Here is a 23,785-nt window from a genome sequence, read left to right as displayed (position 1 = left end):
CACGGCCCTCTGCTGACTGCTCCTGTGGCTCCTCCCACAGACCCTTGTATAAAGGCCATTGTCTCACTGCTTCTCCCACTGTCCAGGACAGACATATAGCATGGACGTGGATTCATTTTACTGTTAATGAAAGCCTTTCAGTATTTACTCCTCTTCCAGTGTTTTGGAGTAATTGATAGTGCATCATAAAGTAAAGATTATTATAACAGTTAAAATTGTTGCAGAAGTAGACAAACGGGATGCATGGTCTAGTACAGTGGGTGACAGTCTCAGGATACAGGTAAAGTGAATTTCTTTACCCAACGGCCGCTGAATGTGTGGAACTCTTCCTACATATGGCTGTGGAAGCTGAATAGGCAGATTTCTAGGCGCAAAAGGCTTTGGAGGATGGTTGTGCAAAGAGCATGGGATGATGCACTTCAATCTGTTGAACAGCGGAATAGACTCAGCTGCATGGCCTACTTGTGCTCTGGTCAGTGTGTTTCTGTGGACAGTGGATGATCCTCATTTACAATCCCTCGTTCTGAAATTTTTTGTTACTTTTTCGAAGTAAATTTCACCTCTTTAATGGCCTCATCCTCCTTACCTCAGCTTGGTTTCCAGTGGTGGATGGGTCATCAGAGAGTGTCCTGACAAACTCTGACCTCTCTCCCACACTTTGTCCTGCACCTTGGCATGAGGACACTGCTCCATTGTTCATAGGGCTGTTTGCTGAGGCTGCAGGTGACATTATCAGTGCACAGCTGAGCATTGTTTCTGCCGAGAGTCCGCGTTTATATTGGTCCCGACTCGCTGTTCTCATCACACTGGTCATTGGTCTCTGCTGGGTCCCTGCTGACCGGATAGCTGGGTGATCTCTGCTGATTTGTATCCCTGGTTATCAGTCATTGTGAGCGTTAACACTCTGTTGTGTACTATTGATGGCTCCTTGAATGGTGACAAAATGTTTGCGACCTAACCTTCAGGCTCAGCGAACACCCCAAGATACCAATCTCCTCTTTCATTTCAAACTGCTCCATTGATTTAATGAATGCTAGAGATACTGGAAACAATTCCAAATGAAAGACTTGCAGCCCAAACTGGTATTAAAAAGGCAAAGGATACCATCAAAGAACAGTCCTCAGGACAATGCATGTCGTCCACAAGTTGTGCTGCTATGATGAAGTCTCCTTCCTACCCCAGCAATGTATAGAGGTTTCTGCCTGCCTAGAGTCAGTGAGAAGTAGAACATTTCACAATCCCATTCAAACAGGCCCATGTTTATTGGATTATGTGTCTGTCTGAAATGCTCAGGTACGGGTGTTGTCCAGATGGACTGACGTCTGCAAGAGGGTTTAACCAGCTCGGGTGTCCGAGGCATCCAACTGATGATCTTCTTGATGAAGGTGAACTGATCTCTGTGAGTATTGAGCACATCTTCCACTGTAAAGCCATTACACTGAGCACATCTTCCACTGTAAAGCCATTCCACTGAGCACATCTTCCACTGTAAAGCCATTCCACTGAGCACATCTTCCACTGTAAAGCCATTACACTGAGCACATCTTCCACTGTAAAGCCATTCCACTGAGCACATCTTCCACTGTAAAGCCATTCCACTGAGCACATCTTCCACTGTAAAGCCATTACACTGAGCACATCTTCCACTGTAAAGCCATTCCACTGAGCACATCTTCCTCTGTAAAGCCATTCCACTGAGCACATCTTCCACTGTAAAGCCATTACACTGAGCACATCTTCCACTGTAAAGCCATTACACTGAGCACATCTTCCTCTGTAAAGCCATTACACTGAGCAAATCTTCCTCTGTAAAGCCATTCCACTGAGCACATCTTCCACTGTAAAGCCATTCCACTGAGCAAATCTTCCACTGTAAAGCCATTACACTGAGCACATCTTCCACTGTAAAGCCATTACACTGAGCACATCTTCCACTGTAAAGCCATTACACTGAGCAAATCTTCCACTGTAAAGCCATTACACTGAGCACATCTTCCACTGTAAAGCCATTCCACTGAGCACATCTTCCACTGTAAAGCCATTCCACTGAGCACATCTTCCACTGTAAAGCCATTACACTGAGCAAATCTTCCACTGTAAAGCCATTACACTGAGCACATCTTCCACTGTAAAGCCATTACACTGAGCAAATCTTCCACTGTAAAGCCATTACACTGAGCACATCTTCCACTGTAAAGACATTCCACTGAGCACATCTTCCACTGTAAAGCCATTACACTGAGCACATCTTCCTCTGTAAAGCCATTCCACTGAGCACATCTTCCACTGTAAAGCCATTACACTGAGCACATCTTCCACTGTAAAGCCATTCCACTGAGCACATCTTCCACTGTAAAGCCATTACACTGAGCAAATCTTCCTCTGTAAAGCCATTACACTGAGCACATCTTCCACTGTAAAGCCATTACACTGAGCACATCTTCCACTGTAAAGCCATTCCACTGAGCACATCTTCCACTGTAAAGCCATTCCACTGAGCACATCTTCCACTGTAAAGCCATTACACTGAGCAAATCTTCCACTGTAAAGCCATTCCACTGAGCACATCTTCCACTGTAAAGCCATTACACTGAGCAAATCTTCCTCTGTAAAGCCATTACACTGAGCACATCTTCCACTGTAAAGCCATTACACTGAGCACATCTTCCACTGTAAAGCCATTCCACTGAGCACATCTTCCACTGTAAAGCCATTCCACTGAGCACATCTTCCTCTGTAAAGCCATTACACTGAGCACATCTTCCACTGTAAAGCCATTCCACTGAGCACATCTTCCACTGTAAAGCCATTACACTGAGCAAATCTTCCTCTGTAAAGCCATTACACTGAGCACATCTTCCACTGTAAAGCCATTACACTGAGCACATCTTCCACTGTAAAGCCATTACACTGAGCACATCTTCCACTGTAAAGCCATTCCACTGAGCACATCTTCCACTGTAAAGCCATTACACTGAGCACATCTTCCACTGTAAAGCCATTCCACTGAGCACATCTTCCACTGTAAAGCCATTACACTGAGCACATCTTCCACTGTAAAGCCATTCCACTGAGCACATCTTCCACTGTAAAGCCATTACACTGAGCAAATCTTCCACTGTAAAGCCATTACACTGAGCACATCTTCCACTGTAAAGCCATTACACTGAGCACATCTTCCTCTGTAAAGCCATTACCCTGAGCAAATCTTCCACTGTGAAGCCATTACTTGAGTTTGGTCCAGGACTACACATGATCCAACCAGGACCAGTTTGTACTAGAAAGAGGGAATGACACGGATGACAAGAGAGGTATTTAATTTAGTCAAGAAGTCAAAAGAAGTATGTGCAAGGCTTGGAACAGTGGAGCCAGAAGGGAAGTACAGAAGGTCAGCAAATTTGTAGGTGACACATAATGGACAATGAGGAAGGCTATCAAATGTTGCAGTGGGATCTGAAAAACGGGCTGAAAAAGGGCAGATGGAACTTAACATAGAACATAGAATAGTACATCACATTACAGGCCCTTCAGCCCACAATGTTTTTCCAACCTTCAAACCCTGCCTCCCATATAATCCCCCACCTTAAATTCCTCCTGTATAGTAGTCTCTTAAATTTCACTAGTGTGTCTGCCTCCACCACTGACTCAGGCAGTGCATTCCACGCACTAACCACTCTCTGAGTGAAAAACCTTCCTCTAATATCCCACTTGAACTTCCCTCCCCTTACCTTAAAGCCATGTCCTCTTGTACTGAGCAGTGGTGCCCTGGGGAAGAGGCGCTGGCTGTCCACTCTATCTATTCCTCTTAATATCTTGTACACCTCTATCATGTCTCCTCTCACCCTCCTTCTCTCCAGAGAGTAAAGCCCTAGCTCCCTTAATCTCTGATCATAATGCATACTCTCTAAACCAGGCAGCAGCCTGGTAAATCTCCTCTGTACCCTTTCCAATGCTTCCACATCCTTCCTATAGTGAGGTGACCAGAACTGGACACAGTACTCCCAAGTGTGGCCTAACTAGAATTTTATAGAGCTACATCATTCATCACATCTCTTAAACTCTATCCCTCGACTTATGAAAGCTAACACCCCATAAGCTTTCTTAACTACCCTATCTACCTGTGAGGCAACTTTCAGGGATCTGTGGACATGTACCCCAGATCCCTCTGCTCCTCCACACTACCAAGTATCCTGCCATTTACTTTGTACTCTGCCTTGGAGTCTGTCCTCCCAAAGTGTACCACCTCACACTCTTCCGGGTTGAACTCCATCTGCCACTTCTCAGCCCACTTCTGCATCCTATCAATGTCTCTCTGCAATCTTTGACAATCCTCTGCCCTATCTACAACACCACGAACCTTTGTGTCGTCTGCAAACTTGCCAACCCACCCTTCTACCCCCACATCCAGGTCGTTAATAAAAATCACAATAAGTAGAGGTCCCAGAACAGATCCTTGTGGGACACCACTAGTCACAACCCTCCAATCTGAATGTACTCCCTCCACCATGACCCTCTGCCTTCTGCAGGCAAGCCAATTCTGAATCCACCTGGCCAAACTTAACTGGATCCCATGCCTCCTGACTTTCTGAATAAGCCTACTGTGTGGAACCTTGTCAAATGCCTTACTAAAATCCATGTAGATCACATCCACTGCACTACCCTCATCTATATGCCTGGTCACCTCCTCAAAGAACTCTATCAGGCTTGTTAGACACGATCTGCCCTTCGCAAAGCCATGCTGACTGTCCCTGATCAGACCATGATTCTCTAAATGCCCATAGATCCTATCTCTAAGAATCTTTTCCAACAGCTTTCCCACCACAGACGTAAGGCTCACTGGTCTATAATTACCTGGACTATCCCTACTACCTTTTTTGAACAAGGGGACAACATTCACCTCCCTCCAATCCTCCGGTACCATTCCTGTGGACAACGTGGACATAAATATCCTAGCCAGAGGTTCAGCAATCTCTTCCCTCACCTCGTGGAGCAGCCTGGAGAATATTCCGTCAGGCCCCAGGAACTTATCCGTCCTAATGTATTTTAACAACTCCAACACCTCTTCTCCCTTAATATCAACATGCTCCAGAACATCAACCTTACTCATATTGTCCTCACTGTCATCAAGTTCCCTCTCAGTGGTGAATACTGAACAGAAGTATTCATTGAGGACCTCGCTCACTTCCACAGCCTCCAGGCACATCTTCTCACTTTTATCTCTAATTGATCCTACCTTCACTCCTGTCATCCTTTTGTTCTTCACATAATTGAAGAATGCCTTGGGGTTTTCCTTTACCCTACTCACCAAGGGCTTCTCATGCCTCTTTCTTGCTCTTCTCAGCCCCTTCTTAAGCTCCTTTCTTGCTACCCTATATTCCTCAATAGACCCATCTGATCCTTGCTTCCTAAACCTCATGTATGCTGCCTTCTTCCACCTGACTAGATTTTCCACTTCACTTGTCACCCATGGTTCCTTCACCCTACCATTCTTTATCTTCCTCACTGAGACAAATTTATCCCTAACATCCTGCAAGAGATCCTTAAACATCGGCCACATGTCCATAGTACATTTCCCTGCAAAAACATCATCCCAATTCACACCCGCAAGTTCTAGCCTTATAGCCTCATAATTTGCCCTTCCCCAATTAAAAATTTTCCTGTCCTCTCTGATTCTAGCCTTTTCCATGTTAATGCTAAAGGCCAGGGAGCAGTGATCACTGTCCCCCAGATGTTCACCCACTGACAGATCTGTGACCTGACCCGGTTCGTTACCTAATACTAGATCTAGTATGGCAATCCCCCTAGTCAACCTGTCAACATACTGTGACAGGGATCCATCCTGGACACACTTAACAAACTCTGCCCCATCTAAACCCTTGGAACTAATCAGGTGTCAATCGATATTAGGGAAGTTAAAGTCACCCATGGTAACAACCCTGTTATTTTTGCACCTTTCCAAAATCTGCCTCCCAATCTGCTCCTCGGTATTGCTGCTGCTACCAGAGGGATATAGAATACCCCCAGTAGAGTAACTGTTCTCTTCCTGTTCCTGACTTCCACCCATACTGACTCAAAAGAGGATCCTGCTACATTACCCACCCTTTCTGCAGCTGTAATAGTATCCCTGACCAGTAATGCCATTCCTCCTCCCCTTTTCCCCCCTCTCTATCCCTTTTAAAGCACTGAAATACAGGAATATTGAGAATCCATTCCTACCCTGGTGCCAGCCAAGTCTCTGTAATGGCCACTACATCATAATTCCATGTATGTAACCAAGCTCTCAGTTCATCACCTTTGTTCCTGATGCTTCTTGCATTGAAGTGCACACACTTTAGCCCTTCTACCTTACTACCTTTACACCCTTTATTCTGCTTCTCTTTCCTCAAAGCCTCTCTATATGTTACATCTGGCTTTACTCCATGCACTTCTTTCACTGCTCTATCGCTCTGTGTCCCATCCCCTTTGCAAATTAGTTTAAACCCTCCCGAACCATTGTAGCAAATCTACCAGCATGGATATTGCTCCCCCTCGAGTTCAGGTGCAACCCATCCAATCTGTACAGGTCCCACCTTCCCCAGAAGAGATCCCAACGGTCCAAAAATCTAAAACCCTGCCCCCTGCACCAACTCAACCACGCATTCAACTGCCATCTCCTCCAATTCTTACCATCACTATCACGTAGCACTGACAGCAATCCTGAGAACGCCACCCTTGAGGTCCTGTTCTTCAGCCTTCTGCCTAGTTCCTGAAACTCACACTTCAGGACCTCATCCTTCTTCCTGCCTATGTCGTTGGTCCCAACATGTATCACGACTTCTGGTTGCTTTCCCTCTCATACCAGGATGTCATGCACCCGGTCAGAGACATCCTGGACCCTGGCACCCGGGAGGCAACAGACCATACGGGTTTCCTTCTCACGTCCACAAAATCTCCTGTCTGACTCCCCTGACTATAGAGTCTTCAATGACGACAGCTCTCATCTTCTCCGTCCCATCCTTCTGCACAACAGGGTCAGACTCAGTGTCAGAGGCCCTGCCACCGTGGCTCACACCTGGTCGGTTGTCCTCACCAACAGCATCCAGGATGGTAAACTTATTATTCAGGGCTACAGGGGTCTGAACTTAATTCAGACAAGTGTGACTTTGGGAGGACAAACCAGGGTAGGACTAACACAGCGAATGATAGAGCACTGAGGAGTGTGTTAGAATCAAAGGAAGACCAGAATTAGGCCATTCAGCCCATCAAGTCTGCTCCACCATTCCATTATAGTTGATTTATTTTCCCTCTCAACCCTCGTCTCCTGCCTTCTCCCTGTAACCATTGATACCCTGACTAATCAAGAACCTATCAACCTCCACTTTAAATATACCCAATGACTTGGCCTCTAGAGCTGCCTGTAGCAATGAATTCCACAGATTCAACAACCTCTGGCTAACCAAATTCCTCCTCATCTCTGTTCCTTCTATTCTGAAGCTGTACCCGCTGGTCCCAGACTCTCTCCTTATAGGAAACATCTGCTCCATGTCTACGCTAACTAGGCCTTTCAATATTCGATAGGTTTCAATTAGTCCTCCCTCATTCTTCTAAACTCCAATAAGTAAAAGCCCAGAGCCATCAAACGTTCATCATATGTTAACCCTTTCATTTGCAAGATCATTCTCATTAACCTCCTCCGTACCTCCCCCCCCCAATGCCAGCACATTCTCTCTTAGCTAAGGGGCCCAAAACTGCTCATAATACTCCAAGTGTGGTCTGCCCATTCTCTCAGCATTACATCCTTGTTTTTATATTTTACTCATTTTGAAATGAATGCTAACATAGCATTTGCATTCCTTACCACCAACTCCTGCAAGTTAACCATATAACCATACAACAATTACAGCACAGAAACAGGCTATCTCGGCCCTTCTAGTCCATGCCGAACGCTTACTCTCACCTAGTCCCATCAACCTGCACTCAGCCCATAGCCCTTCATTCCTTTCCTGTCCATATATCTATCCAATTTTACTTTAAATGACAATATTGAACCTGCCTCTACCACTTCTACTGGAAGCTCGTTCCACACAGCTACCACTCTCCGAGTAAAGAAGTTCCCCCTCATGTTACCCCTAAACTTTTGCCCCCTAACTCTCAACTCATGTCCTCTTGTTTGAATCTCCCCTACTCTCAATGGAAAAAGCCTATCCACATCAACTCTATCTATCCCCCTCATAATTTTAAATACCTCTATCAAGTCCCCCCTGCACCTTCTACACTCCAAAGAATAAAGACCTAACTTGTTCAACCTTTCTCTGTAACTTAGATGCTGAAACCCAGGTAACATTCTAGTAAGTCTTCTCTGTATTCTCTCTATTTTGTTGACCTCTTTCCCGGTGACCAGAACTGTACACAATACTCCAAATTTGGCCTTACCTATGCCTTGTACAATTTTAACATTACATCCCAACTGCTATACTCAATGAACACAAAATGCTGGTGGAACACAGCAGGCCAGGCAGCATCTATAGGGAGAAGCACTGTCGACATTTTGGGCCTTCTCCTTATAGATGCTGCCTGGCCTGCTGTGTTCCACCAGGATTTTGTGTGTGTTGTTTGAATTTCCAGCATCTGCAGATTTCCTCATGTTTGCTCCTATACTCAATGCTCTGATTTATAAAGGCCAGCATACCAAAAGCTTTCTTGCCCACCCTATCCACATGAGATTCCACCTTCAGGGAACTATGCACCATTATTCTTAGATCACTCTGTTCTACTGCATTCTTCAATGCCCTACAATTTACCATGTATGTCCTATTTTGATTATTCCTACCAAAATATAGCACTTCACACTTATCAGCATTAAACTCCATCTGCCATCTTTCAGCCCACTCTTCTAAATGGCCTAAATCTCTCTGCAAGCTTTGAAAACCTACTTCATTATCCACAACGCCACCTATCTTAGTATCATCTGCATACTTACTAATCCAATTTACCACCTCATCATCCAGATCATTAATGTATATGACAAACAACATTGGACCCAGTACAGTTCCCTGAGGCACACCACTAGTCACCGGTCTCCAACCTGACAAACAGTTACCCACCACTACTCTCTGGCATCTCCCATCCAGCCATTGTTGAATCCATTTAACTACTTCAATATTAACACCTAACGATTGAACCTTCTGTTGGGCTTCAAATTCTGCCCTGTGTTCGTTTAGGAAGAGAGACAACCAACACCGGAATATTACAAAACTTGGCTTTAATGCAGAATCGTATCTGGCACAGCGAGAAAACAAAACCCCACTGGAGAAGGCACGTTCTGCCCTCCCCTTTCTTCTGCTCTTGTTTATACCCCTTTCCCTTAGCCCAACCCCTCGCTACACATATTTGGTAATGCTGAACTTTGTTATACATATTTGATAATATTGGACACTGATAATATTGGACACTTGTGTCCTTCTCATTGGTCCGATGCCATTTTCTCACGAGTTCCCTGTTTTACTGAATCACGTGACACTAGCAGTTTCAGCACAAAGGAATCCTTTGTTTCGCTCCCTCCCTTGTATTCCTGTCTTCTAATATTACGCGAGCCACTCCTGACCTGAACTGGCAGTCGCAAATTAACCCTAACATTCCCTCCCTTGGCCTCCCTGAGGCCACATCCCTTACAAGCTTTTCCGCGGCTGTCGGGACCAGGCAGGGAGGCGAGCGTCCCCCCGGCACTCTTTGGTATGCCCTCCCTTTTTGCATTTCCTGATTTGTCCGACCTAGGGTCACAAAGTATGGGTAGGGGTTCCCTAAGCATCAGCAATTTTACAAGTAGCACGCAACAATTTCTGAAAACTTATTCAAGAACAAATTCACGATCCCCCCCTTGCCATGGTCCATTCCAGTCCATGTCCTCCCATAGCGCGTCCACTTTCGGGAGGGCCTCGATCTCCCCTTCCACTGGGAACAAGGGTGCCTGGTACGCCGGTGGAGGTCCATCCTTTCCAGTCAAGGTTCGATCTATAGTCCGGACGACTAGGGTCCTGATACAGGGTATGCAACAACAACCACACGTGATAAAGATAGCAATTGAAATAGACAGTCCTAGAGCCAACTGTCCCAGGAACGCTCCCCACTTACCAAAGGTCTTATTCAGCCAATCTACCACTGGGTTGTTTACCCCGGACTGCTCTTTCAGCTCGTTGGCCAACGACCGGAGTTCTATCAGGCTCCTGGTCAGCTTTCCATCTGGTGCACCCCGTTCCCCACCAAACATCATCCCAGGAGGCACACCACTGCCCTCCCGCCGTTTATCATTAAGTAGTTGCTGAGCAACAGAGGCACACTTTTCTGCCTCAACAATAGCTTCCCGCAACTGTTTCAATAAATCATTTTCTGGAAATTTTTCCTTCTCTGCTTCCTTTAACAATGATTTGAAATCAGAGATACTTTTCTTTTCATTATCTTTAGCTTCCAGACAAGCACAGTTATCAATTTTACCATATTTCTAAAAACTCTCATATACTCTGTTACTCAACACGCAAATGTCTGAGTTTTGGTAACTTGAAGTTGAAGTGCTCCATGGCTCCCTAGTACACGGAGAGGATCAAATGTGGGACAGTCGCCTTTCAAAACCTGACCTTCGCGTGGGAGATTTCTCCTCTTAACAACCAGTCTAAGGTAGGCGCCGTCAGTATCTCCGTGCACGACGGTGTACCGCGCAACTTTTATCCTCCTCACTCCTGAGACTTTTATGCCCTTCGTGGGCGGCAGGTACCCTCACTCAGAAGACTTTTATGCCCTTCGTGGGCGGCAGGTACCCTCACTCAGAAGACTTTTATGCCCTTCGTGGGCGGCGGGTACCCTCACTCAGAAGACTTTTATGCCCTTCGTGGGCGGCGGGTACCCTCACTCAGAAGACTTTTATGCCCTTCGTGGGCGGCGGAGGATCCTTCTACAAACAAACAAGACAAAGTGAGTACTTACCAGTCATGATTCTGCACCGGGAATAATCTTTCCCAGGGTAATTTGGGGTTGGTGAGGATCCGTCAGCAGACAAGATCTAACTCAGTAATTTAACTATCTAGTGGAAGTCTTCGATATAACAGGCACTTCCTGACCTTAGTCGGGGTGCAGCCGCAAGTTGTCTGCTGTCGGACCCGCCAGCCTGTGTTGTCTCTTCCCTCCCCACGTCGGGGTCACCAATTGTTGGGCTTCAAGTTCTGCCCTGTGTTCGTTTAGGAAGAGAGACAACCAACACCGGAATATTACAAAACTTGGCTTTAATGCAGAATCGTATCTGGCACAGCGAGAAAACAAAACCCCGCTGGAGAAGGCGCGTTCTGCCCTCCCCTTTCTTCTGCTCTTGTTTATACCCCTTTCCCTTAGCCCAACCCCTCGCTACACATATATGGTAATGCTGAACTTTGTTATACATATTTGATAATATTGGACACTGATAATATTGGACACTTGTGTCCTTCTCATTGGTCCTATGCCATTTTCTCACGAGTTCCCTGTTTTACTGAATCACGTGACACTAGCAGTTTCGGCACAAAGGAATCCTTTGTTTCGCTCCCTCCCTTGTATTCCTGTCTTCTAATATTACGCGAGCCACTCCTGACCTGAACTGGCAGTCGCAAATTAACCCTAACACTTCCTAACCAACCTTCCGTGTGGAACCTTGTCAAAGGCCTTACTGAAGTCCATATAGACAACATCCACTGCTTTACCCTCGTCAACTTTTCTCGTAACCTCTTCAAAATATTCAGTAAGATTTGTCAAACATGACCTTCCACGAGCAAATCTATGTTGACTGTTCCTAATCAGACCCTGTCTATCTAGTAATTATATATACCATCTCTAAGAATACTTTCCATTAATTTATCCATCACTGACGTCAAACTTACAGGCCTATAATTGCTAGGTTTACCCTTAGAACCCTTTTTAAACAATGGAACAACATGAGCAATACGCCAATCCTCCGGCACCATCCCTGTTTCTATTGACATTTGAAATATTTCTGTCAGAGCCCCTGCTATTTCTACACTATCTTCCCTCAATGTCCTAGGGAACATCCTGTCAGGACCTGGAGATTTATCTACTTTTATATTCCTTAAAAGAGCCAGCATTTCCTCTTCTTTAATTGTCATAGTTTCTATATCTTCCCTATTTGTTTCCCTTACCTTACACAATTCAATATCCTTCTCCTTATTTAATACTGAAGAAAAGAAATTGTTCAAAATCTCCCCCATCTCTTTTGGCTCCACACATAGCTGTCCACTCTGATTCTCTAAGGGACCCATTTTATCCCTCACTATCCTTTTGCTATTAATATAACTGTAGAAACCCTTTGGATTTATTTTCACCTTACTTGTCAAAGCAACCTCGTATCTTCTTTTAGCTTTTCTAATTTCTTTCTCAAGATTCTTTTTACATTCTTTATATTCCTCGAGCACCTCATTTACTCCATGCTGCCTAGATTTATTGTAGATCTCTCTCTTTTTCCTAACCAAGTTTCCAATATCCCTTGAAAACCATGGCTCTCTCAAACTTTTAACCTTTCCTTTCAACCTAACAGAAACATAAAGATTCTGTACCCTCAAAATTTCACCTTTAAATGACCTCGATTTCTCTATTACATCCTTCCCATAAAACAAATTGTCCCAATCTACTCCTTCTAAATCCTTAACTTTCAGGGAATCTTGCACAAGGTCTCACAAGACCCTTTCCCCCTCTGATATATGAATTTTCTCTCTGTTTAGAAAATAGTCTACATCTTTCTACTAAAGTGCATGACTATACACTTCCCTACACTGTATTGCATCTGCTATTTCTTTGATCTGTCTAAGTTCTCCTGCAGACTCCATGCTTCCTCAACACCACCTGCCCCTTCACCTACCTTTGTATTGTCCACAAACTTGGCCATAAAGCCATCAATTCCATCATCCAAATAGTTGACATGTAAGCTGAAGAGGTGGTCCCAACACCAACCCCTGCGGAAGACTACTAATCACCATCAGCCAACCAGAAAAGATCCCCTTTATTCCCACTGTTTGTCTCCTGCCAGTCATCCAATCTTCTACCCATGTTAGTATCTTTCCTGATATGCCATCGGGTTTCCTGTAATACCATTGATCTGGGAATACAGACCCATAATTCCTTGAAAATGGCATCACAGGTAAATATGGTTGTAAAGAGGTGGGGGTGTTAATCACGACCAGAGTATAGGACCTATATTGTCAAGTCAAGTCACTTCTATTGTCATTTCAACCATAGCTGCTGGTACAGTACATAGTAAAAATGAGACAATGTTTTTTCAGGACCATGGTGTTACATGACACAGTACAAAAACTAGACTGAACTATGTAAAAAAACAACACAGAGAAAAACAAAACTACACTAAACTACAGACCTACCTAGGACTGTATAAAGTGCACAAAACAGTGCAGGCGTTACAATAAACAATAAACAAGACAATAGGGCAGTAAGGTGTCAGTCCAGGGTATGGGTATTGAGTCTGATAGCTTGGGGGAAGAAACTATTACATGGTCTGGGCGTGAGAGCCCAAATGCTTTGGTGCCTTTTCCCAGATGGTAGGAGGGAGAAGAGTTTGTATGAGGGGTGTGTGGGGTCCTTCATAATGCTGTTTGCTTTGCGGATGCAGTGTGTAGTGTAAATGTCCGTAATGTCGGGAAGAGAGACCCCGATGATCTCAGCTGACGTCACTATCCGCTACAGGGTCTTGCGAACCAAGATGGTGCAATTTCCGAACCAGGCAGTGATGCAACTGCTCAGGATACTCTCAATACAACCCCTGTAGAATGTGATGAGGATGGGGGGGGTGGGGGGAGATGGACTTTCCTCAGCCTTCGCAGAAAGTAGAAACGCTGCTGGGCTTTCTTTGCTATGGAGCTGGTGTTGAGGGACCAGGTGAGATTCTCCACCAGGTGAACACCAAGAAATTTGGTGCTCTTTACAATCTCTTCCGAGGAGCCGTCGATGTTCAGCGGGGAGTGGTCGCTCCGTGCCCTCCTGAAGTCAACAACCATCTCTTTTGTTCACATTCAGAGACAGGTTGTTGGCTCTGCACCAGTCCGTTAGCCGCTGCACCTCCTCTCTGTAAGTTGACTCGTTGTTCTTGCTGATGAGACCCACCACGGTCATGTCATCGGCGAACTTGATGATGTGGTTTGAGCTGTGTGTTGCGGCACAGTCATGGGTCAGCAGAGTGAACAGCAGTGAACTGAGCACACACCCCTGTGCTCAGTGTGATGGTGTTGGTGATGCTGCTCCCGATCTGGACTGACTGAGATCTCTCAGTCAGGAAGTCTAGGATCCAGTTGCAGAGGGAGGTGTTCAGGCCCAGAAGGCTCAGCTTTCCAATCAGTTTCTGAGGGATGATTGTGTTGAATGCTGAACTGAAGTCTATAAACAGCATTCGAACGTACGTGTCTTTTTTGTCCAGGTGGGTTAGGGCCAGGTGGAGGGTGATGGCAATACCGTCTGTTGAGTGGTTGGGACGGTACGCAAACTGCAGGGGGTCCGGTGAGGGGGGCAGCATGGTCTTGATATGCCTCATGACGAGCCTCTCGAAAGACTTCATGGTGATGGATGTAAGTGATGGACGGTAGTCATTTAGGCAGGACACTGAAGACCTACGGCACGGGGACAGCGGTGGCGGCCTTGAAGCACATTGGAACGGTGGCGCTGCTCAGGGAGATGTTGAAGATGTCAGTGAGAACATCTGCTAGCTGGTCTGCACATCCTCTGAGCACTCTACCAGGAATGTTGTCTGGTCCAGCAGCCTTCCGTGGGTTGACCCTGCACAGGGTTCTTCTCATATTGGCCATGGTGAGACACAGCACCTGGTCATTTGTAGGAGGGGTGGACTTCCTTGCCGCCACATCATTTTCCACCTCAAAACGGGCGTAGAAGTTATTCAGCGTATCAGGGAGGGAGGCGACACCCGCACAGTTAAGTGATGTTGTCCTGTAATTGGTGATGTCCTGGATGCCCTTCCACATGCGCAGTGTGTCGCCGCTGTCCTGGAAGTGCCTGTGGATTTGCTGGGCGTGTGCACAATTTGCCCCTCTCATGGCCCGGGACAGTTTGGCCCTTGCTGTTGTTAGAGCTGCCTTGTCACCTGCTCTGAAGATGGAGTCACGGGTCCTCAGCAGCACACACACCTCCGCGGTCATCCATGGCTTCTGGTTAGCACGCATAGTGATGGACTTGGACAGAGTAACATCATCAATGCACTTGCTGATGTAGCTGATCACTGATGCTGTGTACTCCTCTAAGTTGGTAGAGTCACCATCAGTTGCAGCCTTCCTGAACGTGTGCCAGTCAGTGATAAGTCAACAGTTATAGGTGATAAGTTATAAGTCACTTATAAGTGGCTAATACGCTCAATTTCATTTCTAAAAGGGTTTATCTAATGAATTTAATATTAAACACACAGCACATATTTTCCTCGCATGAATATAGTGATAAGTCAATTATAACTCACTTATAAGTAAATAGTATCAAACATTTTAAGTAACATTGAGATATTAAACACACAGCGCATATTTTCCTCGTATGAACATATAAAATCATTGCAACACACCAGTGAGAGGACAAGGTAAAGGCCGGAGGTCCCCGTACCAGGGCTGCGGCAGTCGCAGTCTGGAGAGAGTGACTGGCCGAGCGAGGAGTGCGACAGGATGCATGCCTGCCCCACCCCCGTAGGTAGGTAGGATCTATTGGCCGACAAAAGTTTGGTTCGAGAGATGAATTTCAGTAGATAGCAGCGAGGTAGCTGCTCTGCTACTTACAAAACCCAGAACCTGGATTAGGTTTTCTGCAAATATTTTAGCACCAGGTTCCCCACAAACATTCGATGTGCTAAACAGGTTTAGAGGCTGTCCACGCTCCAGGCCAGCAGCAACGGCACTTCTCGAGTTCTCACCAGCCACACGAGACAGCCGGTTACCCGAGGCCAACCAGTTTTCCCTGGTGCAAAGATATTGCTGCATTCAAGTTCAACAGTGGGCGTGACAGGGAATGAGGAAAGGTGCAGCTGACTCATGTCGTTTCATATCGCCAAATCATATTGTTTCCTCGTTGGGGACCACTGGGATAGTAGAAGGTGTATGGCACGCTTGCCTTTGTTAGTCAAGGCTTTGAATTCAAAAGCTGGGAAGCTATGCTACAGCTGCTAGGCCATATTTAGAGGTTTGCATTGAATTCCAGTTGCCTCATTATCAGAAAGATGTGGTGGCTTTGGAAAGGATGCAGAGATAGTTTACCAGGATGCTGTCAGATTTGGAGGACATGTTCTATAAGGAGAAGCTGGTCCTTTTCTCCAGAGTGGCAGATGTGGAGAGGAGATTTAATAGAGAAAATTATGAGAGGCATAGAGAGGAGAGCCAGAATATTCTCCCCAGTATTGGAGTGTGCGATACTAGGCTGCCGGCGATGGTGGTGGAGGTGGATACGATGGGGCCTTTTAAGAGACTCCTGAACAGGTACATGGAGCTCAGAAAAATAGAGGGCCATGAGTAACCCTAGGTAATTTCTAAGGTAAGGACATGTTTGGCACAGCTTTGTGGGCCGAAGGGCCGGTATTGTACTGTAGGTTTTCGATGTTTCTATCACTGGAGGGCACTTATTTAAGGTGAGAGGGATTAGGTTAAAAGGAGATGTGTAGGCAAGTTTTTTTAAAATACAGAAATCACTGTCAGGGATAGAATGGAGATACGTAGATAGCATAGGAGCATTTAAGCAACAGCGAGGCTCATGAATGCGTAGAGAAATGGGCGGGGGGGAGGATATGATCAATGTGTGGTGAAGAGGGATTGGATTATTAAGGTTTAATCATTGGTTTGGCATAACATTGTGGGGGGGGGGGTGCTGAGAGGCCCGACCTATGTGGTTCTGTTCCATTTTCTATGTGACACAGGCCCAGACAGGTAGACCACGACTCATCTGGGCGAGGACTTCCAGTGGAGTTGGAACATGCACAGTGCAGCACCCCATGTTGAGAAAGTCTCTACACATGACCCTGTCAAATCAATGGAGACAGCTTCACTCAACCTCACACCCACTCTTCATGATGGTCACTGTCACCCACACCCCCCCACCAGCCATGATATTGAACAGTGGGTCCTGGGGAGGTCAGCAATTACCAGACTGACGGGGGCACAAGTAACTGGACCCAGGACCTGTTGGGTCCACATTGGTGCACTGGCACCACTGCCTGTCTGATCCAACTTCACTCTGCCCCACCCTGGCTCACTGAAGCTACCCCAATCCACTCAAACCCCAATCGCTCATTCACATACTCTTGACCAGCCCTGACCTCCCACCCCATCAAGCTTACCCACTGAACCTCACCCACCCCCATCCAGGCAAATGCTCCACCCTATCTCACTGAATTCCCCCCCTGCTAACCCCACCCTGAATCACCCACCTGTGACCAGTGACCCCATCCTCCCCACCCCCATCCTTGCCCTTACCTGACTCTACTCCAGCTCCAAACTCCGACAGCACAGAAACTTCAATATGATTCCACCTTCAAAGCTTCCTGTGGCCTGCCATCCCTCTGCTCAATCTACTAACCCCAAGCAATCTTTCCAGATCTCCCACCCCTCAACATCCCTCCTCCCAGAACCCCACATCCTGTGATCCAGACTTTCTACTCCCACTCACTACCTCCCTACACTCATCCACCTCACACAATCCCTCCCTTCTTGTTGAGGAAACCCTAAAGCCTTGTGTCCAGTGACTTGGGTCATTTCCCTATGTTCGAATAGTTCACTGGGAACCCTGGTGAAGCTACTCAGTAGGGTGCACTTCAGTCACCCCTCACACAAAGGAAGGTGATGTAATGGTGTTCAATCACCCTAGTCCCAGGACATTACTGTGGGAGTTCCTTGTCCCAGACCTTAACTATCTTCTGCTACTTCATCACTGACATTCCTTTCAACACAGGGACAGAAGTGGGATGACTACAAACAGTTCACTTTCATCTAGGCCTAAGCGACCTGGCGTGGCAGGTAACCACAGAAGTGAAAGGCAGGGACCATCTCTACCATCTACCCTTGTCATTCAATGATATGTCCCGCCATCAATGGCCTGTTGTCAGCATTGGCCACAAACTCAGCTGCATCAGCCTTGTGACTATCGTGGCCACAGCAACAGGCCCAAGTCTGGGCCTACTGTGCTGAGTGATCCTATCCATCCTGACTCAAAGGCCTCCCACAGGTAATGAAACACTGACCTGGATCAGCATAGATCCAGGGAGCTTGGCACTGTCCAGCACAGGGTGGGGCTGAGAGCACATGCTTGCTACCATCATCTCATGGGAGGGGAAGAATTGGCCAATAAAGGCAGCTGGGGTGGTGAAAATATTGACCAGCACTGCCTTGTCACCCCTGGTGTAGGAACCAAGAGTGATGGCCCAGAGCAGTCCACCGGATGAGTGCAGGAGTTCCATGTATGGCTGCTGTCAGGATGAGGCCTCCTTTGCCCAGGGACCAAGTGGTGAAGGGTGCAGAGACAGGCCCAACCACTGTAAGTAGATCTCGAGATGTGCGCTTACTGTCTGCCATTCCCACACAGAATTGAAGTATGTGCAGTGAAAATTACAATGGAGAAGGTGCTCAGGAAGCTTACCGTAAATTCTGGTGTATAAACTGACCCAACTCCCCATTTTCAAGGTTAAAAAAGTGATTTTTTCATGTTACCTTTGTACTTTTGTAGAGTTTTTTGATTTAACCAGAAAAGATCACAAGATCTCACATGCTTTGCTGGATTCAGAACTTGGAAATTTTGTGAACCAGTACCTGCTAAGAAAATAAGCCTACACATTGTAGAGCATTATAAGTGAATTCTTAATAAATAAATCAGGGTGGGAAGTTTTGGATTAGGTTCCCAATGGAAAAGAATCCTCTGAAATGTAACCCCCGTGAAACCATTTAGTGCCCATCGTAATCTAATTAAAACATAACACGGGGTGGTGGGATCAGTACGTGTACTCAGTATTGAGTTCACGACCACAAAAGATAAAAACAAATGCGATATGATGCTGGCTTCAAGCTGAAGGTTGTTGATTTTGCAAAAGGAACGAGTAATTCTGCTGCTAAGAACCATAGAACATTACAGCACAGAAACAGGCCTTTTGGCCCTCCTTGGCTGTGCTGAACCATTTTTCTGCCTAGTCCCACTGATCTGCACCAGGCCTATATCCCTCCATAGACCTCTCATCCATGTACCTGTCCAAGTTTTTCTTAAATGTTAAAAGTGAGCCTGCATTTACAACTTAATCTGGCAGCTCATTCCACACTCCCACCACGCTCTGTGTCAACCCCCCACCCCCATGTTCCTTTTAAACTTTTTCCCTTCACCCTTAACCCATGACCTCTGGTTTTTTCCACCCCTAGCCTCAGTGGAAAAAGCCTGCTTGCATTCATTCTATCTATACCCATCATAATTTTATATACCTCTATCAAGTCTCCCCTCATTCTTCTACGCTCCAGGGAATAAAGTCCTAACTTATTCAACCTTTCTCTGTAACTCAGTTTCTCAAATCCTGGCAACATCCTTGTAAACCTTCTCTGCGCTCTTTCAACCTTATTAATATCCTTCCTGTAATTCAGAGACCAAAACTGTACACAATACTCCAAATTCGGCCTCACCAATGCCTCATACAACCTCACCATTACATTCCAACTCCTATACTTAATACTTTGATTTATAAAGGCCAATGTACCAAAAGCTTTCTTTACTACCCTATCTACTTGTGACACCACTTTTAGGGAATTTTGTACCTGTATTCCCAGATCCCTCTGTTCTACTGCACTCCTCAGTGCCCTACCATTTACCCTGTATGTTCTACCTTGGTTTGTCCTTCCAAAGTGCAATACCTCACACTTGTCTGTATTAAACTCCATCTGCCACTTTCAGCCCATTTTTCCAGTTGGTCCAAATCCCTCTGCAAGCTTTGAAAACCTTCCTCACTGTCCACTACACCTCTAGTCTTTGTATCATCAGCAAATTTGCTGATCCAATTTACCACATTATCATCCAGATCATTGATATAGATGACAAATAACAATGGACCCAGCACTGATCCCTGTGGCACACCACTAGTCACAGGCCTCCACTCAGAGAAGCAATCCTCCACTACCACTCTCTGACTTCTCCCATTGAGTCAATGTCTAATCCAATTTACTACCTCACCATGTATAGCTAGCGACTGAATCTTCTTAACTAACCTCCCATGTGGAGTTTAGTGTAAACAAGAAACAAGTGAGAGAGTGGAGAAGGGCAGAGGACATGCTGAGGGAAATGCCAAAGACAAAATTTGCAAACCATGGGAAAACATGCCAGTGGCCAGAACTCGAAGAAAAAGTTTTAAGGTGGGTGAACCACCAGTCTGGATACATTGTTACCAGAGAAATGATTCGAGTTCAAGCGTTGAAATGGGATAAAAAACACCGTGAAGTCAGCAAAAATTTCAAAGCTACACGAAGTTGGTGCACCCGATTTATGAATAGACGTGATCTTGTGTTGAGACAAAAAACAAAGATTGCTCAGAAAATTCCTGCGGGGTGTTGTTTACATTCAAGAACACTGCTGGATGGATGAAGCGGGTTGCTTGAAGTGGGTTAAAGAGGTGTGGCGTTGACGTCCCGAAGGTTTCGGGAAAGAAAAGTCGCTACTTGTCTGGGACATGTTCAAAGCGCACTTGTCAGGTGAGACAAAAGCAGCACTGAAAGCTGAAAATACGGAGATTGCAGTTATCCCCGGTGGTTTGATCTCCATGCTCCAGCCACTAGATGTGAGTTTAAACAAACCATTCAAAGAATTCATGCGTCGACAGTGGAACAAATTTGACTCAAAAGCAGCCAATAAATACGACCTGTCTTCCGTGTATTTGTTTTTCCAAAGTTGACACCCTCTATAAAAGCCGACACCCTAATTTTAGGACCAAAATGTAGGGCCAGATTTTCAGCTTATACACCAGAATTTACGGTAATGGTTTGAGGGTGGATAAATCTCCTGGACCTGATGGAATGCACCTTCGGGTTCTGAAGGACGTAGCTGGAAAGATTGCGGAGGCATTAACACTGATCTTTCAAGAATCAATGGATTCTGGCATTGTACTGGATGACTGGAAAATTGCAAATGTTACTCTGCTATTTAAGAAGGGTGGGAGGCAGCGGAAAGGAAACTATAGACCTGCTGGCATGACATCAGTGGTTGGAATTGATTGTTAAGGATGAGATTACGGAGTACCTGGAGGCACATGACAAGGTGGGCCAGCATGGTTTCCTGAAAGGAAAATCCTGCCTGACTAATGTATTTTGAGAAATGACAAGTAGGGTAAACAAAGGAGATGTAGTAGATGTAGTGTACTTTGATTTTCAGAAGGCCTTTGACAAGGTGCCGCACTAGCAAGATAAGAGCCCATGAAATTACAGGGACGTTACTAGCATAGGTGGAGTACTGGCTGATCAGCAGAAAACAGAGAGTGGGAAAAAAAAGATCCTATTCTGGCTGGCTGCCGGTTACCAGTGGAAGTTCCACAGGGGTCGGTGTTGGGACCGCTGCCTTTTACGATGTATGTGGATGATTTGGACTATGGGATTAATGGATTTGTTGCTAAATTTGCCAATGATACAAAGTTAGGTGGTAGAGCGGGTAGTTTTGAGGAAATAGAAAGCCTGCAGAGAGACATAAGATAGTTTAGGGGACTGGGCAAAGAAGTGACAAATGAAATATAATGTGTATGGTCATGCACTTTGGTGGAAGAAATAAACGGGCAGACTATTATTTAGATGGGAAGAGATTTCAAAATGCAGAGATGCAAAGGGACTTGGGAGTCCTTGTGCAAGATACCTCCAGGTTGAGTCAGTTGTGAAGAAGGTGAATGCAATGCTGGCATTCATTTCCAGAGGTGTAGAACATAAGAGCAGGGATGTGATGTTGAGAACAGAGATGTGGAGCAATTACTTCAGTCAGAGAGTGGTAAATCTGTGGAATTTGTTGCCACGAGCTGCTGTGGAAGCCAAGTCAGTTAAGGCAGAGATAGATAGGTTATTGATTAGCCAGGGCATCAAAGGGTATGGGGAGAAGGCAGGGGAGTGGAGATAATTGGAAGAATTGGATCATCCCATGATTGAATGGCAGAGCAGACTTGACTGGCCGAATGGTCTACTTGTGCTTCTATAGCTTATGGTCTTATAGCCCCGACCCTCATCTCCCTCTCCATGGGCGCTCCAGAGTGGGCTGGTTAGCAACACTTACAACAAACACCAGCATTTATATAGAACCACAATCTGGAAAAATAACGTAACGTGCCATAGGAACAGCGATGGAAATTTCAGAGCCGGGGAACTGCTGAGATGAAGTGTATTGAGACAAGGGTGAGGGTGAGGACACAGCTCAGTGCTTTGGGGGATCTGTGGGGTGAGGGTTCTTGGTGTGGTGGGCTGACTGTTAGTGGTGTGGTGGGGGATCTGTTCGCTGAGGGTTAGTGGAGTGGTGGGGGATCTGTGGGCTGAGGGTTAGTGGTGTGGTGGGGGATCTGTGGGCTGAGGGTTAGTGGTGTGGAGGGGAATCTGTGAGGTTGAGGGTTAGTGGTGTGGTGGGGGGATCTGTGGAGTGAGGGTTAGTGGTGTGGTGGGGAATCTGTGGGGAGAGGGTTAGTGGTGTGGTGGGGGATCTGTTCGCTGGGGGTTAGTGGTGTGGTGGGGTATCTATTCGCTGAGGGTTAGTGGTATGGTGGGGGATCTGTGAGGTGAGGGTTAGTGGTGTGGTGGGGGATCTGTGGGGTGAGGGTTAGTGGTGTGGTGGGGGATCTTTGGGGTGAGGGTTAGTGGTGTGGTGGGATCTGTGGGGTGAGGGTTAGTGGTGTGGTGGGGGATCTGTTCGCTGAGGGTTAGTGGTGTGGTGGGGGGATCTGTGGGGTGAGGGTTAGTGGTGTGGTGGGGGATCTTTGGGGTGAGGGTTAGTGATGTGGTGGGGGATCTGTGGGGTGAGGGTTAGTGGTGTGGTGGGGGATCTGTTCGCTGGGGGTTAGTGGTGTGGTGGGGGATCTATTCGCTGAGGGTTAGTGGTGTGGTGGGGGGTCTGTTCGCTGAGGGTTAGTGGTGTGGTGGGATCTGTGGGGTGAGGGTTAGTGGTGTGGTGGGGGATCTGTTCGCTGAGGGTTAGTGGTGTTGTGGGGGGATCTGTGGGGTGAGGGTTAGTGGTGTGGTGGGGGATCTGTGGGGTGAGGGTTAGTGGTGTGGTGGGGGATCTGTGGGGTGAAGGTTAGTGATGTGGTGGGGGATCTGTGGGGTGAGGGTTAGTGGTGTGGTGGGGGATCTGTGGGGTGAGGGTTAGTGGTGTGGTGGGGGATCTTTGGGGTGTGGGTTAGTGATGTGGTGGGGGATCTGTGGGGTGAGGGTTAGTGGTGTGGTGGGGGATCTGTCAGGTTGAGGGTTAGTGGTGTGGTGGGGGATCTTTGGGGTGAGGGTTAGTGGTGTGGTGGGGGATCTGTCAGGTTGAGGGTTAGTGGTGTGGTGGGGGATCTTTGGGGTGAGGGTTAGTGGTGTGGTGGGGGATCTTTGGGGTGAGGGTTAGTGGTGTGGTGGGGGATCTGTTCGCTGAGGGTTAGTGGTGTGGTGGGGGATCTGTGGGGTGAGGGTTAGTGGTGTGGTGGGAGATCTGTGGGGTGAGGGTTAGTGTTGTGGTGGGGGATCTGTGGGGTGAGGGTTAGTGGTGTGGTGGGGGATCTTTGGGGTGAGGGTTAGTGGTGTGGTGGGGGATCTTTGGGGTGAGG

At 46.6% G+C, this 23,785-nt stretch overlaps 1 protein-coding gene across 9 annotated transcripts in view; it reads left to right on the top strand.

Moving 5' to 3' along the window:
• The window catches only part of paplna (papilin a, proteoglycan-like sulfated glycoprotein), a 420,656-nt gene that overhangs the window by 358,238 nt on the left and 38,633 nt on the right, over nt 1–23,785 (top strand). For all 9 annotated transcript variants that reach the window (XM_073040502.1, XM_073040509.1, XM_073040506.1 and 6 more), the window contains 2 exons: nt 1,294–1,399; nt 18,399–18,528. In XM_073040502.1, coding sequence (XP_072896603.1) covers nt 1,294–1,399; nt 18,399–18,528 — 236 coding nt within the window. The remainder of the gene's footprint in view (nt 1–1,293; nt 1,400–18,398; nt 18,529–23,785) is intronic.

This window comes from Hemitrygon akajei, chromosome 3, assembly GCF_048418815.1.
Source record: "Hemitrygon akajei chromosome 3, sHemAka1.3, whole genome shotgun sequence".
Classification (NCBI taxonomy): Eukaryota; Metazoa; Chordata; class Chondrichthyes; order Myliobatiformes; family Dasyatidae; genus Hemitrygon; species Hemitrygon akajei.
Note: the sequence above shows the minus strand (reverse complement) of the source record. Positions and strands in the feature narration are given on the sequence as shown.